Genomic DNA, 27,268 nt, shown 5'->3' with positions numbered 1-27,268 from the left:
ACTATTTTACTGGAGGCAAAAAGCCATTTATTACATACATTAATTTATCAAATGCCTCTTTTGGAAATAGCAGTGAGGGACTTGAAACAATCATGTTAAGCAACCATGTAATCATTTATACCCCATAGTCAGAGACAGTGTTTCATAAAGCATCACTTTTAAGAGAGAGAAACAGTTGGGCTGGCTGATTGTAAGTTATTATTTGAGCTATGATACATTCATACGTATGTGACTGAGAATATTGTAGCATATAATAAACTTTCAGCATTCAAATGGGAGATGCTGTAATTATTTACAGACTATTGAACAGCTCATTCTAATTTGGGCCCTTCTCCTCACATCCTCTGATTCGCTCGTGACAATTTGTCTGCTAAGCTTTAGGCTCCTGAAAGTTGTGGAGTTTCCAGGTTTGGTGCATAGAATCGTTTGAAATACAACAATCCATTGGAATTGATCCAGATAAATGTAAATGAGGAATGTGGGAGAATGTAAAAGAACGAAGAGTGCACAGGTTGACCTGTCGCTGAATATAACTGAAGTGCTGGTGCTTTCATCTCTATTGTTGACATCTGCAAAGTGAGCTGTAGTTATTCCTGCTGCTGAGACAAGGGTGGATCATTGTGATCTGCCCAAGGGGAGATGCCTTTGATCAAATTTGATCTTTGATATTGCAGTTGGTTTGTCAGTTCATTGGCCAATTCTATCCTCGTGTCAATGAAAGCCACCGGATTGCTTTGGAGTCACTTTGGGGGAAGGACAGAACTCACTTACGCTGCATCTGTATCTGTAAACTTAGGCTGTCACTGGGTGTCTTAAGTACAACAACTTCATTTCTGTGCAACAACTATTGCAGAGACACCTCTGATGAAAATAATAGACAATGCAGTTGGGATACTCCCAAAGCTAAAGAGTGATGTGTTAGTAAACCTGCAATTACTGTATATCAAAGATTTGGCTAAAAATGAATAACTTGCGTCCTGGCAAGATGTAAGCAACAGTTGACATGTAAAGGAATAATCCTCAAATTTGTCAAACTATTGTTTTCTCTGACCATAGGAAAAAGAGGAGGCCATTCAGCCCTTGAGGTGTTTACTAGCTAAGAGGAGCCTTGGGGTTACCTTTGCCTTCCTCATTGTTTTTTTAAAATTTGGGGATACCTTCTTCTACTTGGATTGTGACCTAGGCTAAAGAACCCCAACTACCCTTTATTAGACACTGGATGTCAACCCAAGTATTGAGGGTCAGTGCTCTGGTCTCCACGCCACCAAGGCCTTCTGATTTTTTCCCCTTCTTTATTCTTTCCTGGGCTGTGGGCAACACTGGCAAGGCCACCATTTGTTGCCCATCCCTAATTGCCCTTGAACTGAATGGCTTGCCATTTCAGAGGGCAGTCAAGAGTCAACCACACTGCTGTGAATCTGGCATCACCACGTAGGCCAGACCAGGCAATGATGGCAGATATCCTTCCCGGCCTTCCTACAACAATCGATAATGGTTTCATGGCCACCATTACTGAGACTAGCTTTGTTTTCCAGATTTAGTAATTGAATTTAAATCCTACCAGCTATTGTGATGGGTTTTGAACCATTAGTCTGGGCCTCTTGATTACTAGTCCAGTGATATTACCACTACTCCACCATCTTCAGAGGCAGGAATACAACCACTGATCCAGTGCTCACTCTGTCAACCTTCAAGGTTGTCATAAACTGACAGCTTGAAAAACAGTGTGGATACATCAGGAACTTAATCTGAAGACAGCCTTTGGTACTGCTGCCTGGCCTCTTGTTCCATGGTATATCTCCTGTGGAGAGAAATTTCTGTTTCATTTAAACTTGCATCTACACCGCCTTGTCTAGACTCCTGAATCAGTGGAAACAGTTTGTTTCTGTCTGCTCTTCTCCCATCCTTTCATCATTTTAACCACATAATCTCTTCTGCAGTGAAAACAATCCCCATTATTCAAACACTTTTATCCTAACTGTAAGTCTTCATGTCAGGTTGCATCTTTAGTGCAATGCAGCAGTTGTAACCCAGAAACAGGCTATTAGTCCCAGCCAGCTTGTGTCGGAGTTTAACCTCCATATCAGCAAATAATTCAAATTCTCTTTACTCAGCCTGTTATTCCTTTTGCCCTCTTTTCGTTTATCCACCTAGCCAATTTAATCTTGGATCCGGACGTAATTTCTGCCTTGACCACTAATTCTGGAAGTGATTTCCGCAGCCTCCGCTCTTGTCAGGTTCTTGTCTCTGGTTCCCTTTTTCTAAATCTCGTGTCTGATACGGGCTGGGACTTTCTGTGGCCCACCGGCATCAGGCGTGGTTTGGTGGGGTGAGCAGTCAATATAGGGTCAATTGGTTTCACGACGGCGCGGAGCAAGTTCGCAATTGTCCACTCAGCCGCGTCCTCCGGAACCTCATTGTAATGCATCGGCGCGGCATTATTAGGCCTGACAGCTGGAATTCTCTCCCAACCCCCCCCCCCACGTCGGTGGGAAATACGCCAGTGCAGAACATGCCTTGACAACTGTGAGGTGCAGGAGTTGGAACTTAGCGCCAGGGCTTTGCTCAGATTGCAGACAATCGAGGAGCAGAAGATGCTGGAGCCTGATGCCAATGGCACACTGGAGGAACGTCCATTGGCATGCTGGGTGGATTCTCGTGGACATGGCTCCGCTAGGAAGCAGCGCACGGAAGCTGGACAGAGGTCATTGGTGCTCACAATAGATGATGGTCGGAGGGGTGGCAGAGGAAGAGGTTGGGAGAGGGGGATTGAAAGTGTCAGGATGGGGTGAGGTTGTGTGGGCGGGGGGGGGAATGAAGGTGTCAGGGGGAGGTTGGGAGGGGAAGAGGGAGAACGGGGGCCTGGAGGGGGTAATGGGGAGGTGGGTGTAAGGGGGATTGAAGGTGCAAGGGAAGGAGTGTGGAGAGGGGAGGGAGGAAGGGGTGTGGAAGGGGGAGTGCGTCTGGGAGGAGGAAGGGACGTGGAGGGGGGTGGGTGTCCGGGAGGAGGAAGGGGTGTGGACGGGGGAGTGCGTCTGGGAGGAGAAAGGGATGTGAGGGGGGAGGGTGTCCAGGAGGGGGGAGGATGTGCAGGTGAACATGCATGGGAGGGGTTGGATAGATCCATGTCTGTCCCCTGGGGAGCAAACTGAGGGTGGGTGTGGTATTGAGGAAGGGTGAGAATGACCGAGGGCAGTGCGAGGTGGTAGGGTGGGAGGGTTGAGGGTTTGAAGGTAGTGATAGAAGGGACAAGCCAGGGTGGTTGGTGGGGACTCAGAGGCAGACACGGACCCTGGGGGTGGGAAGGATGGGGTCGGGGAGGTGAATGTGGATGGGGGTGGGATTATCAGGAAGGAAGGGAATGCACATCTTCACCTGGGATGCCCCCAAAGGAAAAGGATTGGGGCTTGTGGATAACGTAGTGGGGGTGGAAGGTGATGCTGGGAGGGGGGTCAACTGTGATGGGGAAGAGGAAATGAGTGACTAGGGGAGGGGAAAAGACAAGGGAGTGAAAGTAAAACCGAATTAGCACCATGCTGTCCAAATTGAAAGTGAAATGAGTTGTGGTGGGCGAGAACAGGTGCTGCATGGGAGTGTGATCATTGGGTGAGTGGAGATACAGGTCAGCTCAGATGGACAACTGAAAGTGAACTCCAGCAGGTAGCATTCAAAATGTGCAGGATATTGAGGCGATTGTGATACGTGAAGGATCCGTGTGTGTGGGAGAGTGCTTGCACGAGGCTCTGAAAGACCCTGCCCCCCCACACACACACCTCTCCCTCCAGAATCACTCATTGGCCAGCTGCTCCCTCTGCAGTGGCGAGTCCTCCAGGCTGTTTATTTCCACCTCTTCACTGAAGGAGGTGGACTCTTGGCTGCAGATGAGGGTGCAGATGGAGCTGAGGGTGTCGGTTCCCTGGCAGAGCTCCCTGTGAACCAATGTAGAGATGATTAGTGCACAGCAGCAGAATCTGAAGCAGGAGAGACAGAGCACTCACAGTTGAGTTAATGGAGGGATGATGTGGTGCAGGATCCTCAGTGCTTCCAGCCCATGTGTGCTGCAGGGGAGATGATGTTCACGAAAAGCAAGAAGGCTGCAACTCCCAGGTTTAGCGCCATGTCACAGGAATGCCTTTTGGATGCCGCAGAGACCGCTGGGATGTCCTCTAGCCCCGCCCTGATCTCAGGATGGGCAGCGGCAATGACCAAGCAGACTTGGGAGGTGGTGGCAGTGGTGGTCAGCGCCAACACCCTAGAAAAGACACAGTGCCACCACAGAAGGAATGGTCTCATCCGTTCCGCTAGGGTAACACACTCTTCACATCACTCTCAACTCACACACACTCCCAAACCCATCACACATCCACAGGGCGTTCAGTGTTCGCCATTGACCTCACTGTCATCGCAGGCAGGGTCCACACCCCCCCACAGTCAGTGTGAAAGCATGCTCCTCAAAGTGAATGAGGGGCCTAATGTGGGCCACTCCACCCCCACCCCGGTCTGGGATACCTCCCTGCTGTTGGGAGCCAGCTTCTCCTGCATGGGAACAAATGGAGTGAATGTGAGCAGGACACATGGTACTGAGTAGAATGTTTGTGTGGTGAGCAGAGCCATGGACAGGATGAGGATGCGAGCTGGAGAGGGTATGAGCCTGATGGAGATGTGAGGGTGTGTGTGAGAGTGTTAGTGATGTCGTCCCTTGAGGTGTGAGGTCCCTGTGGATGTGTGATGGGTTTGGGAGCGTGTGTGAGTTGAGAGTGATGTGAAGAGTGAGTTACCCTGGTGGAACAGATGAAACCATTCCTTCTGTGGTGGCATTGGGTGGCTGTGTCTTTTGCAGGGTGTTGGTGCTGACCACCACCTCCCAAGCCTGCTTGGTCATTGCCGCTGCCCATCCTGAGACCAGGGCGGGGCTAGAGGACATCCCAGCGGCCTCCGCGGCATCCAAAGGGCGTTCCAGTGACGCCTCGCTAAACCTGGGAGCTGCAGCAGCCTTGCCTTTTGTGAACATCATCTCCCCTGCAGCACTCATGGGCTGGAAGCACTGAGATGTGCTGCGAGCGGTTGGACTTTTAAATATGGCCCCTGGCGTGATGAAGTGGTGAGGTGATGGCAGGTGGGTGAATGAGAGCCGGCCCACCATGGAAACGGCGTGTTTCCCTGGAATACATAAGCAACGTGACGGGATTGGGACGATACGTGTGAACAGCTACCAACGGGGTCGTTTTACCTGCCCGCTACCACCCTGAGTGCAAATCTGGGATGATTCCGTCCTTTGTACCAGGTACGCTGCATTCTAGACCCAGTGTGGACTGTCAACCCTGTCCCACGCTTTTCATCATTATAAATCTTCTATCACATTGCCGCATATTCTGTGTTCTAGTCAGGAAGTGGGCGTGATATCCTGCGGAGCATTTTGAGGTTGTGAAAGATGTGAAATAAATGCAGGTTCTTTCTTTGTTCTTTTATGGTCCGTTTGCTGCTAAAGAAGCAAGTCAGGTTGCCGCGTGAATGTTTATTTGTTGTGAGAGTTCAAATTGTATCCCCGAACAGGCAACAATAGTCAGTGCCCCATTCAGTTTCTCAGTGTAATTTTCCTAATTCTCTTCACTGCTGAACATTATGGTTTTATGATTGGGATTTGTGTGTAACTTGTCATTTCCAAGTTGAGGGATTTTCGGTAATTGCTGGGTTATACCTGCCAACAATGAAATTACTTTCCCTGAAGCTATTCTGGAGAAGGATAACCATCCATTAACAATTCCGCCAAGTGCTTTTCCACATAAAGGAAGCTCAGATGGTTTGTGTTTGTTCTGATGGTGCTGGGTTATGGGCCAGGATATTGCCGCCGTCGTCTGGGTGCAGGCCCCACACGCTGATGTGTAAAATGATGCGAGATAATGTCGGGCGTGCGCCCTGCGGTCACTGTGCGTCATTTTGATCTTTTGTTCGGCAGGCATGCGCTGGAGGAGGCTGCGCTCCTGCCGCACTGTCAACGGCCTATTAAGGCCATTAAAAAAGTCATCAAGTTTGTTAACGACGCTACCCGTCCACTTTACTGTTGGCAGGGGGCAGGCGAAGAACCCAAGCGGCCTTTGCATTTTTCAGGAAACCTCATCCACGGGCTTGATGAGGTTTCCTGAAGGTTTTACAAAGTAATTTAATCCGTTTTGCCCCACTCACAAACGTGTCCCAGCTCATGTGACACCGTCACACGAGGGGACATGTTTAAATGATTTTTTTTACTTTATTTATTACAAGGTTTGTTTTAATCAACTTAATCTCCCCGATGCAGCTCCATGCTTCAGGGAGATTGCTGCACTATGGAACTAAGGAACGCAGGGCCTGAATCTCTCCCCCCCCCCTCCCCCGCCTGCACAGGTAGCGCTGGGCGGGCCTTAATTGTCCCGCCCACTTAAAATGGAGGCGCGCAGCCGATCGTGGGCGGTGATTGGCTCCACACCCGCCCCCACCCACTCCAGCCCAGCCTGCCCAACATAGATAAGATTCAGCCAATAAATTTGTCTCATAAATGGCTGATTTTTTTTCCCCTTTTCTCAGTCGTTACGATGGCGTTAGCTGTGGCTTAGTCTATCGCGAGCACTCTTGTCAGAGATTGAGAAGGTTGTGGATTCAAGCCCCACTCCAGGCACTTGAGCACAAAACCTAGGTTAACTCTCCAGTGCAGTACTGACGGGGGCGCTGCACTGTCTTGAGGTGTGCCATCTTTCAGATGAGACGTTAAACCATGGTCCTTCTGTTCTTTGGCATGGATGGAATGGACTGGCTCTAGGTGAATTGCTCATTTGGAGAGCTAGTGCAAACACGATGGGCCAAATGGCCTCCTTCAGCTCTGTAACAATTCTGTGATGTAAAATAAAGAATCCCATGGTAGTATTTGAAAGACGAGCTTGGGAGTTCCCCCTGGTGTCATGGCCAATATTTATGATTCAACCGACATTATTAAAAGAGATTTATTTTATTGCTGTTAATGGACATTTCTGCGCACAAATTGGCCTCTGTTTCCTACGTTATAACACTGGCTTCCACTTCATGAGTACGAGGCTATAAAGCTCTTTGGGACATCTTGAGGTTGTGAAAGTTGCTACATAAATGCAAGTCAGTCTTCACGTTTTCAGAAAATAAAATTGAATGAAAACTGGCTGTATTCGCAGACGGCCCCTTTTTGTTAGTTAGCAATTCAGCAATTGTTTATCTCGCTCACTTTGTGCTGATTATAACCACAATGGCTCCAAAATCTCCTTTAATGAGTATGTGTGCAAGGACACCTGGAATGGAACAGTGACTTGGAACTTACCTCGTCCTTAGGTTGCTCTGTAGTGTCTGACTGGAGCCAAAACAACTCTACAGAAGGCAGACACTTCACTGAATGGCAGCAACACTGATATGATCTCCTAAGATTAGACAGAGGTATACATTGTGGTTTGTAAGGTAATGATACTGGGGCTTGAGGTTTATATGAAATGGCATAAAGTGTTATAATTATGATTCATTTATTTTCCTTGCACAGTTTACTTAAATGATAAAGTTCAGAGCCATATTTAACTTTCTTTTCTGCCCACCTTTCAGCTGGCTTGCTGTGGGGGTTTTAATGACCGAATATAGAGTAACACAAATGGCACCATGTGAAGTAGCTGGCGGAAAAAGCCTTTAAACCCGTCAAGTTGTTACACTTAAAATCATATTTATTCGTTTGGCACCACGGACACATTTATTCACCTGTACCCTACAGCTGGACATTAGCACTCTGCAGAAAAATGGTCTACAAAAGCTTGACCAAAGATATAAATTTGTATCAGACACGAATAAGATCCTTTTGCTATGTAGCTGGAAAAGCCAATTTTCGACTGCACACATAACAGCTGTTGGAAGGGTCATTTATAGAGCATTCATTCTCACACACGGCTTGCACTGGATCACATTGTGGAGAATTACCTGAACTGGAGCTCAGCAAAGCTGCACAGCAGGTACACCAACCCGGTAGTTTTATTTTTAAATTGGAATTCTCACGGCGCGGGTTTTGTTCTTGATATTCGGGAGGGCACTGAAGATGGAAACATAGTGATAAAGTTTATTCTTTATGTTTGGGGAAAATGTGGGGAAAGTTCTGCTCCATTTGTGAAATGTCAATCTATTAAAGTGAATGAGACGGTGGCGTAGTCATAATCTCACTGGATGTGTAATCCAGACTCTGGCAGCATGGGTTCAGATCCCACCATGGTAGCTGGTGGAATTTGAATTCAATTCAAAAAAACCTGGAATTAAAAGCTAGCCTCAGTAATAGTGACCATGAAATGTTGCCGACTGTTGTCAAAATCCATCTGGTTCACTAAGTGCCCTTTGGAGAAGGAAATCTGCTGTCCTTACCTGGTCTGGCCTACATGAGACTCCAGACCCACGGCCATGTGGTTGGCTCTTAACATCCCTCTGAAATGGCCTAGCAAGCCACTCAGTTCAAGGGCAATTAGGGAAGGACAATAAATGCTGGCCTCTCCAGCGATGCCCACATCCCATGAAAGAATAAACAAAACACAGCTTAATGTGTAACTGTTAATTTATGGGAATAAAATCCATGGCTAGTCTCAATTAGTGCTGCTGTAAAGCACCATAACATAGTAACAATTTTGTTTTAAAAGTAGACTAACAAACGAAGATACCCATACAAATAAAATGAGAGCCATATTTCTCTTCACCAGTCACACAAAAATGGCAGCTTGGCATATTCTTCAGTCTTTGCCACTGATACTTGGGTTTTTCTTTTCCCCAGGTAATGACAGTAAACAGTTGGAGATCAGTTACATATGAACATAGGAATTAGGAGCAGGAATAGGCCACTCGGCCCCTCGAGCCTACTCTGCCATTCAATAAGATCAGGGCCGATCTGAGTGAGACCTCAATCCCACATTCCTGCCTAACCCCGATTAACCTTTCACCCCCTTGCTCATCAAGAATCTACCTGGTTCAACCTTAAAACTATTCAAAATACTCTGCTTCCACTGCCTTTTGAGGAAGGGAGTTTGAGATTCTCAACCTTCAGAGAAATAAATTCTCCTCATCTCTGTCTTAAATGACCGACCCCTTATTTTTAAACAGTGACTCCTAGTTCTAGATTCTTCCACAAAAGGAAACATCCTCCCTACATCCACCCTGTCAAGAACCCTCAGCATCTTAAAGATTTCAATTAAGTCGCCTCTTACTCTTCTAAATTCCAGTGGGTACAAGCCTAACCTGTCCAGCCTTTTCTCATAAGATAACCTGCCCGTTCCTGGTATTCGTCTATTAAACTTTCTCTGAACTGCTTCTATCACATTTACATCTTTCTTTAAATGAGATCAGTACTGTACATAATTCTCCAGATGTGGTCTCACCGATGCCGTGTACAACTGAAGCATAATCTCCCTACTTTTGTAATTAATTCCTCTCTCAATAAATGATAACATTCTATTAGCTTTCCTAATTACTAGCTGTACCTGACTACCCACCTTTTGTGATTCATGCACTAGGACACTCAGATCCCTCTGAATCTCCAAACTCTGCAATCTCCCACCATTTAGATAATAAGCTTTTTTATTCTCCCTGCCAAAATGAACAATTTCACATTTGCCCACATTACACTCCATTTGCCAACTCAATCAACCTACTTTGTAGCCCCCTTGCATCCTCTTCACAATTTACTTTCCTACCTATCTTTGTGTCATCAGCAAATTTAGCCACCATTCCTTCCGTCCCTTCATCTAAGTTATTTATCTAAATTGTAAAAAGTTGAGGCCCCAGCACTGATCCCTGTGGCACACCACTCATCACATCCTGCCAACCAGTAAAAGACCCATTTATGCCAACTCTCTGCTTCCTGTTAGCTAACCAATCTTCTATCCATTGCCACTATGTTACCCCCTACACCATGTGCTTTTATTTTCCTCAATAACCTTTGATGTGGCACCTTATCAAATGCCTTCTGGAAATCTAAGTACAGTACATCCACTTACAGTACATCCACTTACAGTACATCCACTTACAGTACATCCACTTACAGTACATCCAATTACCAAACAACCAAAAACAATGCAAAAGATGTCATGAATCCCACTTTTGTGAGTTCCCATGTTCTCCCATACTCCTCCTCGTCTACTTGCTGAAAACTGCTAAAGTAGAGGTACAGAAGGCCAGCATTGATGAGAAAAAATATTGCTATTCCCATGAATCCTCTTTATCCACAGCACATGTGACTCCTCTAAAGGACTCCAATAAATTGGTTAAACATGATTTCCCTTTTACAAAACCATGTTGACTCTGCCTGATTGCCTTGAGTTTTTCTAAGGTGACCTGCTATAACATCTTTAATAATAGCTTCTAACATTTTCCCTCTGACAGATGTTAGGCTGATTGGCCTATAGTTTCCTGCTTTCTGTCTCCCTCCCTTTTTGAATAAAGGAGTTACATTTGCCATTTTCCAATCTAATGGAACCTTCCCCGAAACTAGAGAATTTTGGAAAATTAAAACCAATGCATCAACTATCTCTCAAGCCACTTCTTTCAAGACCTTAGGCTGACGTCCATCTGGACCTGGGGATTTGTCAGCCCGCAGCCCCAACAATTTGCTCAATACCACTTCCTTGGTGATTGGAATTTTCCCGAGTCCTTCCCTCCCTTCTATTTCCTGATGTTTCCGGGATGTTACTTGTGTCCTTTACAGCAAAGACTGAAGCAAAATACCTGTTTAATTCGTCCGCCATCTCCCCACTTTCCATTATCAATTCCCCAGACACACACTCTATAGGACCAATGCTCACTTTGTTAACTCTTTTCTTATTTAAGTATCTATAGATACTCTTACTATCCATCTTTGTATTCTTTCCAATCTTCTGACCTGCCATCCATCTTCGTGTAATTATATGCTTTTTCTTTAAGGTTGATACTGTCTTTAACTTTTTTAGTTAACCACGGATGGTGGACCCTCCCCTTGGAATTTTTCTCTCATTGGAATGTATCTATTCTTTGTATTCTGAAATATCCCTTTAAATATCTGCCACTGAACTTCTATTGACATATCCCTTAACCTCATTTGCCAGTTCTGTTTTCATGCCCTCATAATTGTCCTTATTTAAGTTTAAAAAACTAATCTTAGATGCACTCATTCCTCACTCAAAATGAATGTAAAATTCAATCATATTATGATCACTGCTTCCTAGGGGTGCCTTCACGAGGAGGTTATCAGTTAATCCTACCTGTTGTTCAATACCAGGTCTAGCATTGCCCTGCTCTCTGGTTGGTTCCGGAACATGCTGCTCTAAGAAATTATCCCAAAAACTTTCTATGAACTCTGGTCTGAAGAAGAGTCACATGGACTCGAAAGGTTAACTCTGTTTCTCTCTCCACAGATGCTGTCAAACCTGCTGAGTTTTTCCAGCATTTGCTGTTTTTTTTTCAAATTTCCAGCATCTGCAGTATTTTACTTTTATTCTATGAGCTCCTCATCTACGATACCTTTGCCCATTGATTTTTCCAGTCTACATGTAGATTAAAATCCTCCATGATTATTGCTGCACCTTTCTGGCAAGTTCCCAATACCTCTTCTTTTATATTCTGTCCTACTGCGTAGTGACAATTAGAGGGCCTGTACACCACTCCCACAAATGACTTCTTGTCTTTATCATTCCTCATTTCAACCCAAACTGCTTCTATATCCTAGTTTCCTGAACTTAAGTCATCCCTCTCTAATGTGCTAATACCATCACTAATTAACAAAGCCGCCCCCCCACCTTTTCTGAACTTCCGATCCTTCCTAAATGTCACGTACCCTTCAATATTCAGGTCCAAATCTATGTCATCATGTAGCCATGTCTCTGTAATGGCTATCAAATCATACTTATTCTATTTGTGCCATCAGTTCATCTGTTTTGATTCGAATGCTACATGAGTTTAGATACAGACCATTTAGTTTTGTCTTTCTTATTATTTTTGTAGCATCTAGCCTTATCTGCTGATTTACTCTTAGATTTGTACTCTCTGTCCCTTCCTGTCATTGTCTGTTTATCATTAATATTAATACCCATCTCTCTTGCCTTGTATCTACTCTTTGGTTTACCACATCATCCCAAATTTGATCCCTTGCCCCCACTATTCAGTTTAAAACCCTCTCTACTTCCCTAGTTAGGTAGCTTGCAAGGGCACCAGCCCCAGCGGTACAGATCCCACTTTCCCCAATACTGGTGCCAGTGCCCCACAAACCGGAACCCACTTCTCTCACACCAGTCTTTGAACCACACATTCATTTTTCTAATCTTATTTGTCCTCTGCCAATTTACAAATGGCTCAGGAAATAATCCAGAAATGATTACCTTTGAGGTTCTGCTGCTTAATGTGTTGCCTAGCTCCTCATACTGACTATGCAGAGCCTCCTTCCCTATCCTGCATATGTCATTGGTACCTACATGGATCATGACAACTGGATCCTTCCCCCTCTCTCTGCAAGTTCCTCTCCAGCCCTGAGCAGATGTCCCAAATCCCAGCACCGGGCAGGCAACACAGCTACATTCTTTGCTACATAGAAGAGTGTCAATACTCTTTACTATACTGTCGCCTAGTACCACTACATTCCTTTCCCCGCCCCCCCCCCCCCAACTTGGATGGCTTCCTGTCACACAGCATCATGGTCAGTTTGCCCATCCATCCTGCGGCCCTCACTCTCATCCAAACAAGGTGAAGGAACCTCCAACCTGTTGGACAGTTGCAGAGGCTCATACCCCTGCACTCCTGCCCTCTGGGTCCCCTTTATTTGTCTCACTCATAGTCACACCCCCCTATCCCTGGCCACTGACCAAATCAGATGACCCTTATCATAACCGGTGTGACTGCCTCCTGTTACAAAGCATCCAGGTAACTTTCCCCCTCCCTGATGTGTCGCAGTGTCTGCAGCTCAGCCTCCAGCTCAATGACTCTGAGCCAAAGTTCGTCGAGCTGCAAACTCTTAATGCAGATGTGCTTACCCTGGATCACAGTGTTGTCCAGCAGTCCCCACAAGCTGCGGGCTTGACACAGCACCTATCCTGTCATCCTTAATGTGTCTTAACTAATTATTTAATTATATGAATCATTTATCTAATGTTGCTTTCTGATATATTTGATTAACTTTACCACCAAATTGTGTACTATTTTAAACTTTAGGGATAGAATAGAACTTACCCGCTTACCGGATACTCACCAAACAGCTCCTTTCCCTGCAGTAGAGCAAGAACTAATTTCTATGGGGTGAGAAAGATAGGAAAAGGAAACGGACAGCTCCTCCTTCCCCTTCACCCAACTCACCCTCTCACCAAACTCTAAGTCTTCCCTCAGTTAGTTAGCTGCGCTCCATTTCTTAGTTTCCCTCTTACAACAAAAGAATAAGTTTGTTGTGGTACTATGCTATGCTACTTTGCTGCTGAATTGTTGAACTGTAAATATTGACAAAACAACATACTAAAATTAGGACATTTGTTTTTTTCTTATCTCCCAGCACAGCCAGCTACCTAATCCAAGCTGAGTGACATATTTTGAATTGATAATTACACGTAGAAGCAGATGCCTCATTATTCTAGGAAACTTGGACAGGAGGATGTGTGAGAATGGATTGTGTCAGAACCTAGGTCATGAAAGCTTCTGTCAATCTCACGGATTGAATTGTTTTGTAGCCTGTGACTTTGGATTAACGCCTCTTCCAAAGTGGCAAAAAGATGAACTCTCCTCTGAGCAGGCAGACGGACTTGTTGGATGAATCCAATTTGCTGGGTTGTTCTCTCCTCTGTGAGGCAAATCTCTGAGCATCTGCTCCCTGATCTCTCACTGCTCCTTTCTAAATCTTTTCAATCCTGATCACCTTTGTCTTGTGACTCTCTTCCTCTGCTTTTTTCCATTAAATCCTCATTATGTGAATCACCATCCTTTCCCATTAACCCCACAGCAGTCATTTCAATTGGCATTTTGTACATGTCACTTTATCAATCTCATGCTATTGCTGCAGGGGCTGTTTAGATTTTTACTGATATTGCATTGTTTCATTTTAAAGAATTTCAGCAGTTTTTAGATTATAATAGCTAGAAAATAACCATGGAACGAATATAGATATTTGTAAAATTGAGTTGCTCAGGTGGTTGCTTTTGGTTATTATAAAATGGAATTATGGTGAAATACAACTTTAAAGATGTGGCCTACCCTTCATTTAGCCAACTTTGTCAGAGAGCTGCCCATTACAAATCGAGCCAATAAACTGCCGGTAGTAATGGGGCCAGAGGTTTATTACCGGGTGCATCCTGGGTTTCACCATTCGGGAATTGATCCCTACACTCAAAAGTGTCCTGGCCACATTCCTAGGCCTAGTTTAAGTCCCTTCTCCATCTGAAGTTGAGAGAATATGTGAAAGTTGGAGTGTCGTCTCCTAGGTTGGCTAAATGAAAAGCTGTTTTGATGCAAGATTATATAATATTGAGGAAATATTCTTATGTTGCATTAGAAGGGAATTGTCCTTTCGGATAATGCACATTGAATGCAATTTTTATTTAACTAAAGGAGATCTGCTTGTTTGTGGAAATTAAAATGGTAAAATAGTAAATTAGAAAGGAGCTAAAGTTTGCAAAGATGTTGGCTGCTTGACTTCTCTTCATTTTGGTAATCGTGCTTCAGGTTAGTATCTCATGATTGGGGTTTATTAGCACAGCATTTCCTCTAGAGGGCACTTTGGTTCCATACATACATGTACACAGTTTTATATATATATATATATATATATAATATTATTTATATATATATATATATTAGAACACTGGTTAGCAGTGGGATTGATAGTCACTTGTGGTACATGCCAAGAGAAAAGGAACAATTTTCTTTACATAGCTATGTGAAGTGAAATGCAAACATAATCTTTATAAATCATATTTATACATTGTTAGAAGCACTACTTTGAGAAAATATTACACCCTACATGTGAATCTGATGTAAATATCTCAATGTTTTAGCGCTGTCTGGAAAGGTGAGTTACCTGACCTTGAAAATGGCCTCCCAAAGCTGTTATCTTTCCTGAAAAACATTTGCTTTTTATTACACTTTTTATTGTTGTTTGTAACGCAACTGCATTGGGATATTGTGCAGTGCGATTGAACCTCTCTGCCATCTGTAACCATCTCAGGATAGAAGTTGCAGGCGAGATTTCCCCAACTTTGAGATAATAAAGAGGAAATTTTAGTTGGGACTAGGGTTGCCAACTGTAATATCTTCCTGGAGGTTTCTTCACATGATTTGCCCTCAGGCTTCAGCCATTAGTCAGCCAACACATCCATCTTTGTGATGTGTTGACTTCCTATGCCAATTGGAAAGCAAAAAGACTCATTACCCATTTGGATGATGTCAGCCAAAGAACCATTTTTTTTCCCATTTTCAATATTTATATATCTGGTAAAGAGAAATGGTCAAAGAAAATGACACAAAAGCACAATCTTTTTTTAATGTCCTGATGATTTTTCTCCAGCGTTGCACATTGCAGTGTGCTGAAGATTAATCTTCAATTCCTGGAGACTGCAGGCCAGTCCTGGAGGGTTGACAGCCGCTATAAAAAATCAGTGTTGTGGAGAAACCTTATTAGCTTGAGAGAGAGGTGATGCTAAGGTAAATCAAATATTCCACAGTGCTGTCAAGAATAGAAAATTTTTATTTGCTCGATGTTTGTGAAGAAGGATTAACGTTGTGGGGTAACGTTACCTCGAGTTTGTGTCTAGATTTCAGTGAAATCGGTCCAACCAGCTCAAAACATCAGGGAATTTTGCGGAACAAAAATAAAAATACTTGGAAACACTCAGCAAATCTGGCAGCATCTGCGGAGAGGAGCACAGTTAACGTTTCGAGTCCATATGACTCTTCAACAGAACTAAGTAAAAATAGAAGAGAGGTGAAATATAAGCTGGTTTAAGGTGGGGTGGGTCAAATAGAGCTGGATAGAGGGCCAGTGATAGGTGGAGATAACCAAAAGATGTCACAGACGAAAGGACAAAGAGGTGTTGAAGTTGGTGATATTATTTAAGGAATGTGCTAATTAAGGGTAGAAAGCAGGACGAGCAAGGTATAGATAGCCCTAGTGGGGGTGGGATGGGGGGGAAGGGATCGAAATAGGCTAAAAGGTAGAGATAAAACAATGGATGGAAATACATTTAAAAATAATGGAAATAGGTGGGAAAAGAAAAATCTATATAAATTATTGGGAAAAAAAGGGGGTGATCGGAAAGGGGGTGGGGATGGAGAAGAGAGTTCATGATCTAAAATTGTTGAACTCAATATTCAGGGAATTTTGCGAGTTACATCCAAAACCACTTGCGTTCCGTATTTTCCACAATCTTTTGCACTGGTTTATGATTCACTTTGCCGGGTAGGGATCAGGCCCCAGCCACAAACCTAGCCGCACTGCCAGGTCAACAGATTTGCACTGATTCAGGAGGACGTTTCAAATCGTGTTTCTTTCCTAATGATGCACAGGGACTGGTGAAGAGGTTTTACAAGTCTTTGCAAATAAAGAGTTTAATTTACTGAGTAACTGACCGGTGTACACCAGAGAAACTAACAAATGATTCAATATATACATACCTTAACAATCTTTTTCAGTGATTTGAAATCAAGGTACTCGCAGCTGATAGGTTAGGCACATTGAGCATGTTTGTTTTTTGTGACCAACCCATTTTCAGCTGTCTTGATAAAACTGCACCAGGTTTCCCATCTAAACCGCATCAGTGAATATCTTTTAGCGAAGAAAAATGTTCTAATACGCCATGCAATTATGACAACTCATGGGAGTTTAGTTTGTGATAATGCACATGCATTTTTGCGGAAACTTGAATGGTGGCCTAACTGGCGCCTTTTCAGAATGTATTCAAAGTGGAAACTGCCCCCTTGTGCGACGTGTTCTGGTAGAAAGTGTGCAATTGATAGGATGAACTTGAAAGGTACCTAGCAATTTTAGTAAACTTGACACTTAACATGTCCATCAAATGCAAAACAGCAATCAATGGAATGCTAAGCGATAAAGCCAAAATGATAGAGGACAAGTTAGAGGAAGTTCCGATCAAATCATGTAATGCTCTGGTCCGATCACACCTTGATTAGTGTCTCCAGTGTTAGTCCCCAAGACACGTGGGAGACCGTCAAGTGCTAGAAGTGTTTTTGAGAAGAGCCATGAGGCGAATCCACGGTGATAAAAATCTGAATTATGAGAAAAGGTGAAGGAATTTGGGCTGTTTAGCCTTGTTGTTGTTGTTAATTACGGGAGTAAAATATGGGGGAAGACTAGAACTAGGCGACACAGTTTAAGAATAAGAGGTCTCCTTTTTAAGACTGAGATGAGGAGAAAGTTTTCCTCTGAGGGTCACGCATCTGTGGAATTTTCTTCCCAAAAAAGCAGTGGAGGAGGGGTCTTTGAGATTTTAAGTCCTTTTGGATGCATTAACTGAGAAGGACCAAGTGGTTTTTCTTATCTGTAATTGTGAAAGCAATAGAAGAAAAGGAAAAATAACAAGACTACAAAGCCAAAACTGCAAAATAAGGCCTTGTTACAAGTGGTGATCTGGCCTGCAGGTCTTTAAACTAAGAATATGTTTGGCAAAGTGAGGTACCCTGTCCCTTTAAGAGAATGCACGTGTACAGATCATGTGACAGCACTGACAAATCACTGTACAGCACGGGGAACTGTATGTCTAGTTCTGGAGGTTTCTGAGTGAGCACATATGATCTGGTGCTCTGCCCTATGACTCAATAAACCATCACTGTTTATTCTTACATCGGTCTCTCCCCATTATTGATTGCAAGCAGCAGTTGAGGAGAACATAGGAAGGTGTTCAGTTAGCCAGAAAATTCATTTACCCAAGACATAAACGTATGAAACAAAACAAGTAACTTTTATCTTAGATTATATTTGATGACATATCTGTGCACTATTACAAAAATAGCAAGGCCATAGCTTGCTTACTTGACACCAAAACACAAACGTTCATTACAATACTTAAGCCTGCAGCATCAATTTACATTTTGTAGCTTTGCGCAATTTTATCATTTTGGTTCTTTATTGTTAGCCACTACAATTTATTCTTTAATAAAATGCAAAGAACGCACAGAGAACTCTGTTTTCAGCAGCATATGGTATTTTCTTTGTGTTCAATACAGTGCAGGCAAATTCTTACAAGTATTTGAAATACTTTTTGCAAGACTCTAACATTACTATAGAAATGGAAGAAGATGATTTGTTAACATTGCCTCCTGTTGTGTTTGATTTCTAAGGCAGTGCTCACCGTCGAATTGGATGCGCTTTGGTAATAAGCTGGCATGGAGATTTTCCACTGTCAGACTGGATGCTGAGTTTTCATTGTTTAAAATAAATATTCAGACTTAAAATTTATGCAGTTATTTCCAGATGTTCACACAAGGTATTAGAGGAGGAGGAGATGGTAGCAAGTGAGAGGCAGGCTGGCTGCAATACAGACAGCATTACCGAGCCTGGCACTGTACATTTGCCACGTTTAAATGCATTTGACATGAACCTGTCTCAGTTTTGACTCCCCTCTCAATGTTCTGTTGTTGCAACTATGAGTTGCCTTTACTTATCATGGTTAGGTTATTTTGCTTAGAGAAATATTGACCCAAAGAAGCAAATAAAAAAATAAGTGACTGTTCAGCAGCCATTGTAGGAGGATTTATTATCTTATTTTTGCAGACACTGCCTTGTGATGAGGATGGATCCAATAACTGCACAGTGCCAGGCTCGGTAATGGATCCAATAGCCGCATGAACAAACCAGGAGGGAACGTAATTTATTTCTGTCTCAGCAGGGCCGTGTCTGAATTGCAAATGCTGAGAAGCTATTTTTGCTGATCTTTCTCTTCTCTCACAGGGATTGGCTGTCTGTCGTGTGTTTCCACCAGCTGAGGCTCAAATAAACGCTGCTCGACAAGCAGGGGGAGCATGTACAAGAGGAATGGCCTGATGGCCAATCTGAGAGTGACGTCTGCCACACCAGAGGTAACCATGAAAAAAATGTGGATGCACAAGTGCATCTCAGTGCAATGTCTTGTCTTTATCTTCACGTAGACTGAGTGAACCAGCTGTAAACAAGTGCCATTTCCTCATTAGCCTTTGCACCGAGAAGACATTATAGGGCTGGGGTTTGTGAGTAATTGTACATATCAAGAAGTGGAATGCATGAGCCGCATAATTTTCCATCCATTAAAGTTAACGGGGAAAAAATTGTTGGGATTACGCTGTTATGTGCCAATGCATACTTCCAGCAAGCCAAACTCTGCACTGGAAACAGGTATTTGGCAAATTGGCCCAATGTTGTGTCCCAATAATCAGTCTGAGCATAAACCTTCACTGAGTACAGTAGTCCCATAGATTCCAGGAGTAACTGCACTTAAACCACATCATGTGGAACACAAACAGAGGGCATGCTGCTAGGTTTACTGATGGTTGACTTTGACAACTCTTCGTTGAGCACGTCAAAGACAACAGCTCATCTATTTCATCCACCTATCTGTCTGACTTTCTATTTGTCTAATTACATAGAATATACAGCACAGGTACAGGCCTTCAGCCCAACCAGGCAAGGCTGGTGTTTACGCCACTTGATCCTCCTCTCAGCTCTCTTTATCTAATTTGACCAGCGTACTCCTCTCTCCCCTTCTCCCTCAAGTGCACCTAGCTTCCCTTAAATGCTTCTATACTACATCCTGTGGTATTAAGTTCAACATTTCCACCACTTTTTGTAAAGAAGTTTCTTCTGAATTCTCTGCTTGATTTCTTGGCCGCCTCCCTCCCCCTCCAAAATACGCATTATTCATAAAATTTATAAAAGTGTATTGCATAACAGTTCAAATTTGGGCTTAAATGAAATGCAATACACTTCCTTTCACTCTGAGGTGCCTCACTTCACTTACAATTAAGGGTTGTATTTACGATATACATTTCACGTAAAAAATACAGCCCAGGGAGCTTTTACTTGGGTTCCAGCCCAGCCCCTCAGTATAACCTGGCAAGAGCACCTTAGACAGTGGCCTTAATTTCCCCATTGAACCTCTGTGGTGGCTGTCCCGAGATTTTAGAGTATCCCTCAGCACGCAGTCCTGTGTCTGGGAATGTGCCAGTCTGCAACACTCGGCCACATTATTTGATTTCTAGGTGACTATCTTATATTGGTGGCCTCTAGTTTTGCTCTTCCCCATAAGTGGAAAAGCTCCCTCTGTGTAAATTCTGTGTCCTCATTTTAATGACATCTTTAGTTCACCTCTCACCTTACTCTTTTCCCTTGAAAAAGAAGCATACATAATCTTTCTATAGACAATTCTTCCTTCTGCCATTTACATCACACACCCCAGGTCACATCTTTGCATGACAGGCCCAAATAAATATAAATTGCTTGCTGTAAAGTAGCTATTGGTGAAAAGCTATTGAGGATGCATCGGTGCAATAAATCAAACATGGGCCAGTCAGCAGAAATTGCTACCAGTGGAAAAGGAGAGGTTATGAAATCTCTCTCGATGTTTTTTTTGGAACATGGTACCTGTATTTTTTAAGTAAGTTTTATATGAAACATCAAAGAAAGATGAAGTGTTATCTTTTTGTCAGGGAAGAAACAGTGTAAGCTGCTAGATTTCAGGGGGTTTAGCATAACTTGCTTTTGTATTCTGTATACATTTGTGAAGCCAAGATTGCTGTGTTCTTTCTCATACTTTTCAACCTTTGCTGCCACCTTTAGAAATTTATGTATGCAAGCCCTCAGATCTCACTGTTTGTGCACCCCCTACACAATAACACCGTTTAGTTGGTTTTGTCATTTTCAAAAATGCATCACTTGACACTTAACGTTAAACTTTATCTGCCATCTGTCTGCCCACTTCACCAGTAAGTTCTCCTGAAGTCCGTTTCTAACTTCTTCACTGTTTTACTGCATTTCTGAGTTTTGTGTCATTTGTAAGCTTTCCAATGATTTCCTGTATACCCACGTCCAGGTCATCAGTATTCATATTTATAAAAAAAGTGGTCCTAATACCAATAAAACAATAAAGCCAAAGGGCCAGACGATATAGTCACCAAACAAATTAAAAATTTAGAAGACTTTGGAATAGACTTATCTTTAATGAGGTTTATGCAATTGGAGAAATCCCCGAAGGCTTAAATAAATCAGTATTTATCGCACTCCCTAAAAAGCCTGGAGCAATGGAATGTGAACTCCATCGCGCTATCAATCTGAGTCTTGTGACTAAGATCCTTCTTATGAATAGGACCAGGAGCAAGATAAAGCCAGAAATTTCAGCTCTTGAGTGTGGTTTTGTCGAAGGTAGAGGAATGAGAAATGATATCTTTATGGTATGCATGCCATCAGAAAGAACCATGGGGATGAAAAATGAGGCACTCGTGTTTTATTGATTATAGTAAGGCATTTGATAAGGTGAAACATGAAGAACTGTTGAGTATGTTAGAGTCTCTTGACCTTGATGACAAAGATCTTAGAGCGAAAAGAAATCTTCATTGGGAACAAACTGCAGCCATAAAGGTTGAGAATGATCTAAACAATTTTGTGAAGGTTGAAAGGGGGGTCAGACAGGGGTGTGGTTTGTACCCAGATTTATTCAATTTATATAGTGAAAATATTCTTGGAGAGATTGGAGACCTTCCTGGATTGTTAGTTGGAGGCTACAACTTTAATAATATAAGATAGGCCGATGATACCGTTCTTACTGCTGACTCGGGGGAACAACTGCAAAAGATTTTGGATAGAATAGTGAGTGAAAGTGAGAGGAAAGGGCTGAGCTAAACTGTAAGAAAGCAAAATGTCTAGTAGTGTCCAGAAAAAAAGTCCTACCAGAACGTGAGATCACAGTGAGGAATGAAAAGGTCACGCAGGTAGACAAATTTTGTTACCCAGGAAGCATGTTAACATTGGACAGTAAGTGTGACCAAGAAATAGGACAAAAGATTGCAATGGCCAAAGATGCGTTTCAAAAAATGAAAAAAAATATGATCAACTCAAAATGAATCATGAAAACGAATCTGAGAACCCTGGGATGCGACATCATACCAATTTTGTCATACAGCATTGAGCTTTGGATGATCAGTGAAACAACGCAGAGAAGAATTGAGGCTGCAGAGTTGTGTTTTTGAGATGAACGATGAAGATATCTTGGACAAGTCACGTTTCCAGTGACGAGGTTCTAGTAAAAACTGACATCAACAGAATTCTGCTGACCAAGATCAATAAGAGACAGTTGGAATTTCTTGGGCACGTAATAAGAAATCATGATTTAGAAAGTCTGATGCTGGTGGGAAAGATCGATGCTAAAAAAGATCGAGGTAGACGAAGAACGACCTCTCTAAAGAGCCTCGCAAACTGGATGAATTCACCGCCAACGAAGGTGGTCACATCTCCAGAGTAAGATTAACAAGGAGGTCCACCATCACCAGTGTCCTCTTAGGGCTTGGTACCTGAAGAGAGGTCCTAATTCTGACCACTGACAATCCCATTGTATTCTCCCCTGATCCTGATAAACAGCTGATCACTGGGGCTCAATCAAAATAAATTTGGTGCACAATATCAGCGGCAATTTCTTACAATTGTCTTTCCAAAGCCCCTCAGCAGTGCTCTTTGTTAGTCCTACAACACAGCACTCAACAGCCCTCTCTACGCCCCTCGTGTGTAATCTCTTTAACCCACTGTGACTGATGTCATGAGCGATCTGCTAGTTTTATTTTAATCCAAATCCAAACTAAACTCCCTCTAAAGAATTGGCTGTAGAGACATTTCAAACAAAATGGCTGCAATCTTTCCACCTGGATCAGCTGCTGCCTTGAACTCTTTGCCCTGTGTTAACAGCAGTGAATATTTTCCTTTTGAAGCACCATTTTATTTTAATAGGCCACTCATATGAAGTGCTCGCTACTTCTTTGGACGAATTGGAGACTACAGACATGTAATTGTCTTTTCCAATGTTATACCTGGCAATGTGCCAACTGTGGGTCAGTTGGTAGCACTTCCACCTCTTGAGTCACAATGTTCCAGGCTGAAGTTCCACACCAGGGCTTGAGCTCAAAAATCAAGTCCAGTGCAGTACTGAGGCAGCGCTTTTGGATAAGATGTTAAACTGAGGTCCTGTCTGCCTGTCCGGGCGGCGGGAGGGGGGATATAAAAGGTCCCAAGGGATCTATCTCGAAGAAGAGCACGAGAGTTCTCCCCAGTGTACTGGCCAATATTTACCCCTCAAACAACATCACAAAAACAGATTATCTGGTCATTACCAGCTTGTGGGAGCTTGCTGTGCACATGTTGACTGCCATGTTTTCTCCATTCGAACAGTGACTGCACTTCAAAAGTACTTCATTGGCAGTAAAGCGCTTTGAGATACCCATTGGTCGAGAAAAGTGCTATATAAATGCAAATGTCCTCCCTGCCCCCCCAGTCATTGTGACTTCCAAGTTGTCAAACATTGGATCAGGCCGGGGAGCTTGGTGGGCTTCTAAGTATTAAGTGGTTTTCACACATTTTACAGATCTGTGTCAAACAAAGGACCATTATTCATATTTGTGAACAATGGTTTTTTTTTTATATTCGATTTCCTTGCCTTTCCAAAAATTGAAATAAACTCTGCAAACAACAAGCTCCTGGAATTTCCTTGGAATGCTCCCACTCCACAGTCATAACTTCCCTGGTGTGCAGCAGAATTCCCACTTGTGTGTGTGTAAAAACTTTATGACCACAGAGTGGGAGCAGCTGCCAGGAATCTTCCAGGCTTTGAGAATGTTGGGAGTGCCAGAGAGGCTCAAAACGTTGTTGAGCTTCATGTACAGGCAAGGGAATGAGGAATGCGTTATTTCCAATCTTCCAATCCTTGCTGAAATCAGGAGATTGATGCTTTTTGTAGGGGGGTGGTTGGGTGGGGGGGGGTTGGTGGGCGTGAAGGAAGACCCAGAGTGGCCTATGCGGGAGTATTCCAGGAGCTTGCTCCCATGACAGGTGAAGGAAGCATTCGCAAACTAACAAACTGTGGAAAACGTGAGGAGGAGATGAAGCGAGTAATGACAGACCCAGTGAGGTTTAGTCCCGTGCACTGGAAATTTTGCTTGAATTCATCACCAGGGACAGAGTAAGTGAGCAGTTGGGGGTGGGGAGTGGGGGGTGGGTGAGCGGAGGTAAATATGACCTGATGAGGGAAAGCTGCCAAGGTCTCAACTAATGAACCAGGTCAAGTTTTCCTTTTTTTTTTGTTGACCGAGATGGAAGGAGAAAATTTGACAGGTGCATTGAACAAGCATTTCGCAAAGTGAGGTATACGAGCAGCACGATCCCAAGATTTCCCAATAAGAAATTGATTGGTAGTTAGGATGCTACAGATTTGGACCAAAAGGATTGTTATTGGCTGCTCACGTTTTTGTTTTGTGTCCACTGCTAAAGGCCATTACACAAACAAACTGCCTCCCAAGAACCAAAACCTGCACCTTTCCCCATGCAAGGTGTGAATTACTATGCATCAGTTAAATTAGTCTCCATTATTGATGATATATTGATTACTAGAGGTGACCGAGATGCCCACCATGTTCTTCTGAAATTCGCCACAGACCCAATGCTTATGGAGCTGAAGCTACTCAGTCAGATTTATTTATAGATTAACTAATATGGAGAGGTTAAATAATACAGCAAAGTAACAAATCAGGATAATATCTGATGTTAGACTTGGCCTGCAAGGTGTTACATATTTTAGTTAGTGTATTTCTTCCATCCACAGCAATGTGGTTGACTCTTAACCGTCCGAAATGGCTTAATAAGCCAGTTCAAGGGCAACAAATGCTGGCCCTGCCAGTGACACCCACATCCCATGAAAGAATTAAAAAAGTAGACCTTGGGGTCAAAAGGTTGAGAATTCAACTCCCACTCCATGATTTGAGCACAAAAATCAAGGCTAACACTCTAATGCAGTCCTGAGGGAGTGCTGCTCTGATGGAAGTGTCATCTTACAGATGTAAAAGATCCCATGGCACTACTTTGCAGAAGAGCAGCCAAGTTATCCTTGGTGCCCTGGGACTGTTTATCCTTCAATCAGCATCACAAAAACAAGCTATCTGGCTATTATCACCTTGCTGTTTGTGGGAGTTTGCAATGCGCAAATTGGCTGCTGTGGGCCTACATTACAAGCCAATGAAGTACTTTTGAAATGCTTTGGGATGCCCTTTAATTGCGAAATTCACTATAAATGCACGTCTTTCTTTTCTCCTTCTAGATTCAGAGTTCTGTATTGATTGTTCTACTCACCCATTGTGTTTGTATTTCAATCCAGAGCTAAAGATTCCAAAAGTATTCCCCAGTCGGAGTTATCATATGGAATGCTAATGACAAGGCACTCATGTCATTTGCGTTTCAAGTATCTGTTATTGCCTTAATTACATATAATTCAACTTGCAATCTTCAATATTGTGTTACCAGGTCAATCAATCATCAGTGATGCTGTGACCTTTCCATAAAAGGTCTTGGGTGTCTCATCTTTTTGAAGTAGGTGAGGGTAGTCCGCTTTCATTTTTACTCTATTTCAAAGCTGTGTAGGAAATCAAATACACTGCTCTCCTTAATATAAAATAAAAAACAGAAAATGTTGGAAAAGCTCAGCAGGTCTGGCAGTATCTGTGGAGTGCGAAACAGGGCTAACGTTTCGAGTCTGTAGGACTCTTCTTCAGAGCTAAAGAGAAGTAGAAATGTGATGGACATTATACTGTGTAAGAGGGGATGGAGCAAAATGGAAGGTCAGGGATTGGTGAGAACGCAGGAGAGATTGACAAAGATGTCATGGACCCAAGACAAAGGGGGTGTTAATGGTAGTGTTAAAGACTAAACAGGGTGATGACAATGGCATAAAGGTAAGATGGCAGAGGTGTGAGGAAAAAGGATTAAATGAAAAGGATTGAAATAGAAAAAAAATGAAAATATAAAAAAAAATTGGATTAAAAAAAAGGTAAAGATGGAGGAGAGGGTTCAAGATCTGAAGTTGTTGAACTCAATGTTAAGCCTGGAAGGCTGTAAAGTGCCTAGTTGGAAGATGAGGTGCTGTTCCTCCAGTTTGCGTTGAGCTTCACTGGAACAATGCAGCAGGCCAAGGATGGAAATGAGAGCAGGGTGGTGTGATGAAATGGGAGGTGACAGGGAGGTCTGGGTCATGCTTGCGGACAGACCGAAGGTGTTCCACTAAGCAGTCACCCAGTCTGCATTTGGTCTCTCCAATGTAGAGGAGACCACGTTGGGAGCAGCGAATGCAGTAGACTAAATTGAAGGAGGTGCAAGTGAAGCGCTGCTTCACCTGAAAGGAGTGTTTGGGGCCTTAGATGGTGAGGGGGTAAAGGGAGAGGTGTTGCACCTTCTGCAATTGCATGGGAAGGGGATGAGGAGTTTGGGTGTGGTAGAGGAGTGGACCAGGGTGTCCTGGAGGGAACAGTCCCTACGGAATGCTGACAAGGGGTGAGGGGAAGATGTATTTGCTGGTGGCATCATGCTGGGAGTTGGCGGAAATGGAGGAGGATGATCCTTTGAATGCGGAGGCTGTTGTGGTGAAAATTGGGGGCAAGGGGGACCCTCTGATGGTTCTGGGAAGGAGGGGAAGGGGCGACAGCAGAGATGCAGGAGGTGGCTCGGACACAGCTGGAAGGCCTGTCAACCACAGTGGGGGGACCCCTTGGCTAAGGAAAAGGGAAGATGTCTGAAGCAGCATTTTGGAATGTAGCATCAAAGGAACAGATGCAATGGAGGCAGAGGAACTGTAATTGAGGTAGCTGTAGGGGTCAGTGGGCTTGTAATGAATATTGGTGGACAGTCTATCACCAGAAATGGAGTCAAGGAGGTCAAGGAAGGTAAGGGAAGTGTCAGAGATGGTCCATATGAAGGTGAGAGATGGGTGGAAATTGGAAGCAAAATCGTACATTTTTTCCAGGTCCAGACGAGAGCATGAAGCAGCACTGAAACAGTCATCGATGTACCGCAAGAGGAGTTGTGGGAGGGGGCCTGAGTAGGACTGGAACAAGGAATGTTCCACATACTCCATAAAGAGACAGGCATAACTGGGACCCATGCGGGTACCCATAGCCACACATTTTATTTGGAGGAAATTGTTCAGTGAGAGAACAAGTTCAGCCAGTCCGAGGAGAGTGGTGGTGGATGGGGATTGTTCGGGCCTCTGTTCAAGGAAGAAGCAGAGAGCGCTTAGACCATCCT

The 27,268-nt window shown here is 43.5% G+C and overlaps 1 protein-coding gene across 3 annotated transcripts in view; it reads left to right on the top strand.

Moving 5' to 3' along the window:
• The window catches only part of ralgps1 (Ral GEF with PH domain and SH3 binding motif 1), a 758,811-nt gene that overhangs the window by 168,078 nt on the left and 563,465 nt on the right, over positions 1 to 27,268 (top strand). For all 3 annotated transcript variants that reach the window (XM_041193970.1, XM_041193968.1, XM_041193969.1), the window contains exon 3: positions 18,920 to 19,047. In XM_041193970.1, the coding sequence (XP_041049904.1) occupies positions 18,991 to 19,047 (57 nt within the window). In that variant the 5' untranslated portion in view covers positions 18,920 to 18,990. The remainder of the gene's footprint in view (positions 1 to 18,919; positions 19,048 to 27,268) is intronic.

Source organism: Carcharodon carcharias, chromosome 8, assembly GCF_017639515.1.
Source record: "Carcharodon carcharias isolate sCarCar2 chromosome 8, sCarCar2.pri, whole genome shotgun sequence".
NCBI lineage: Eukaryota > Metazoa > Chordata > Chondrichthyes > Lamniformes > Lamnidae > Carcharodon > Carcharodon carcharias.
This window is presented reverse-complemented; position numbering and strand designations above follow the sequence as displayed.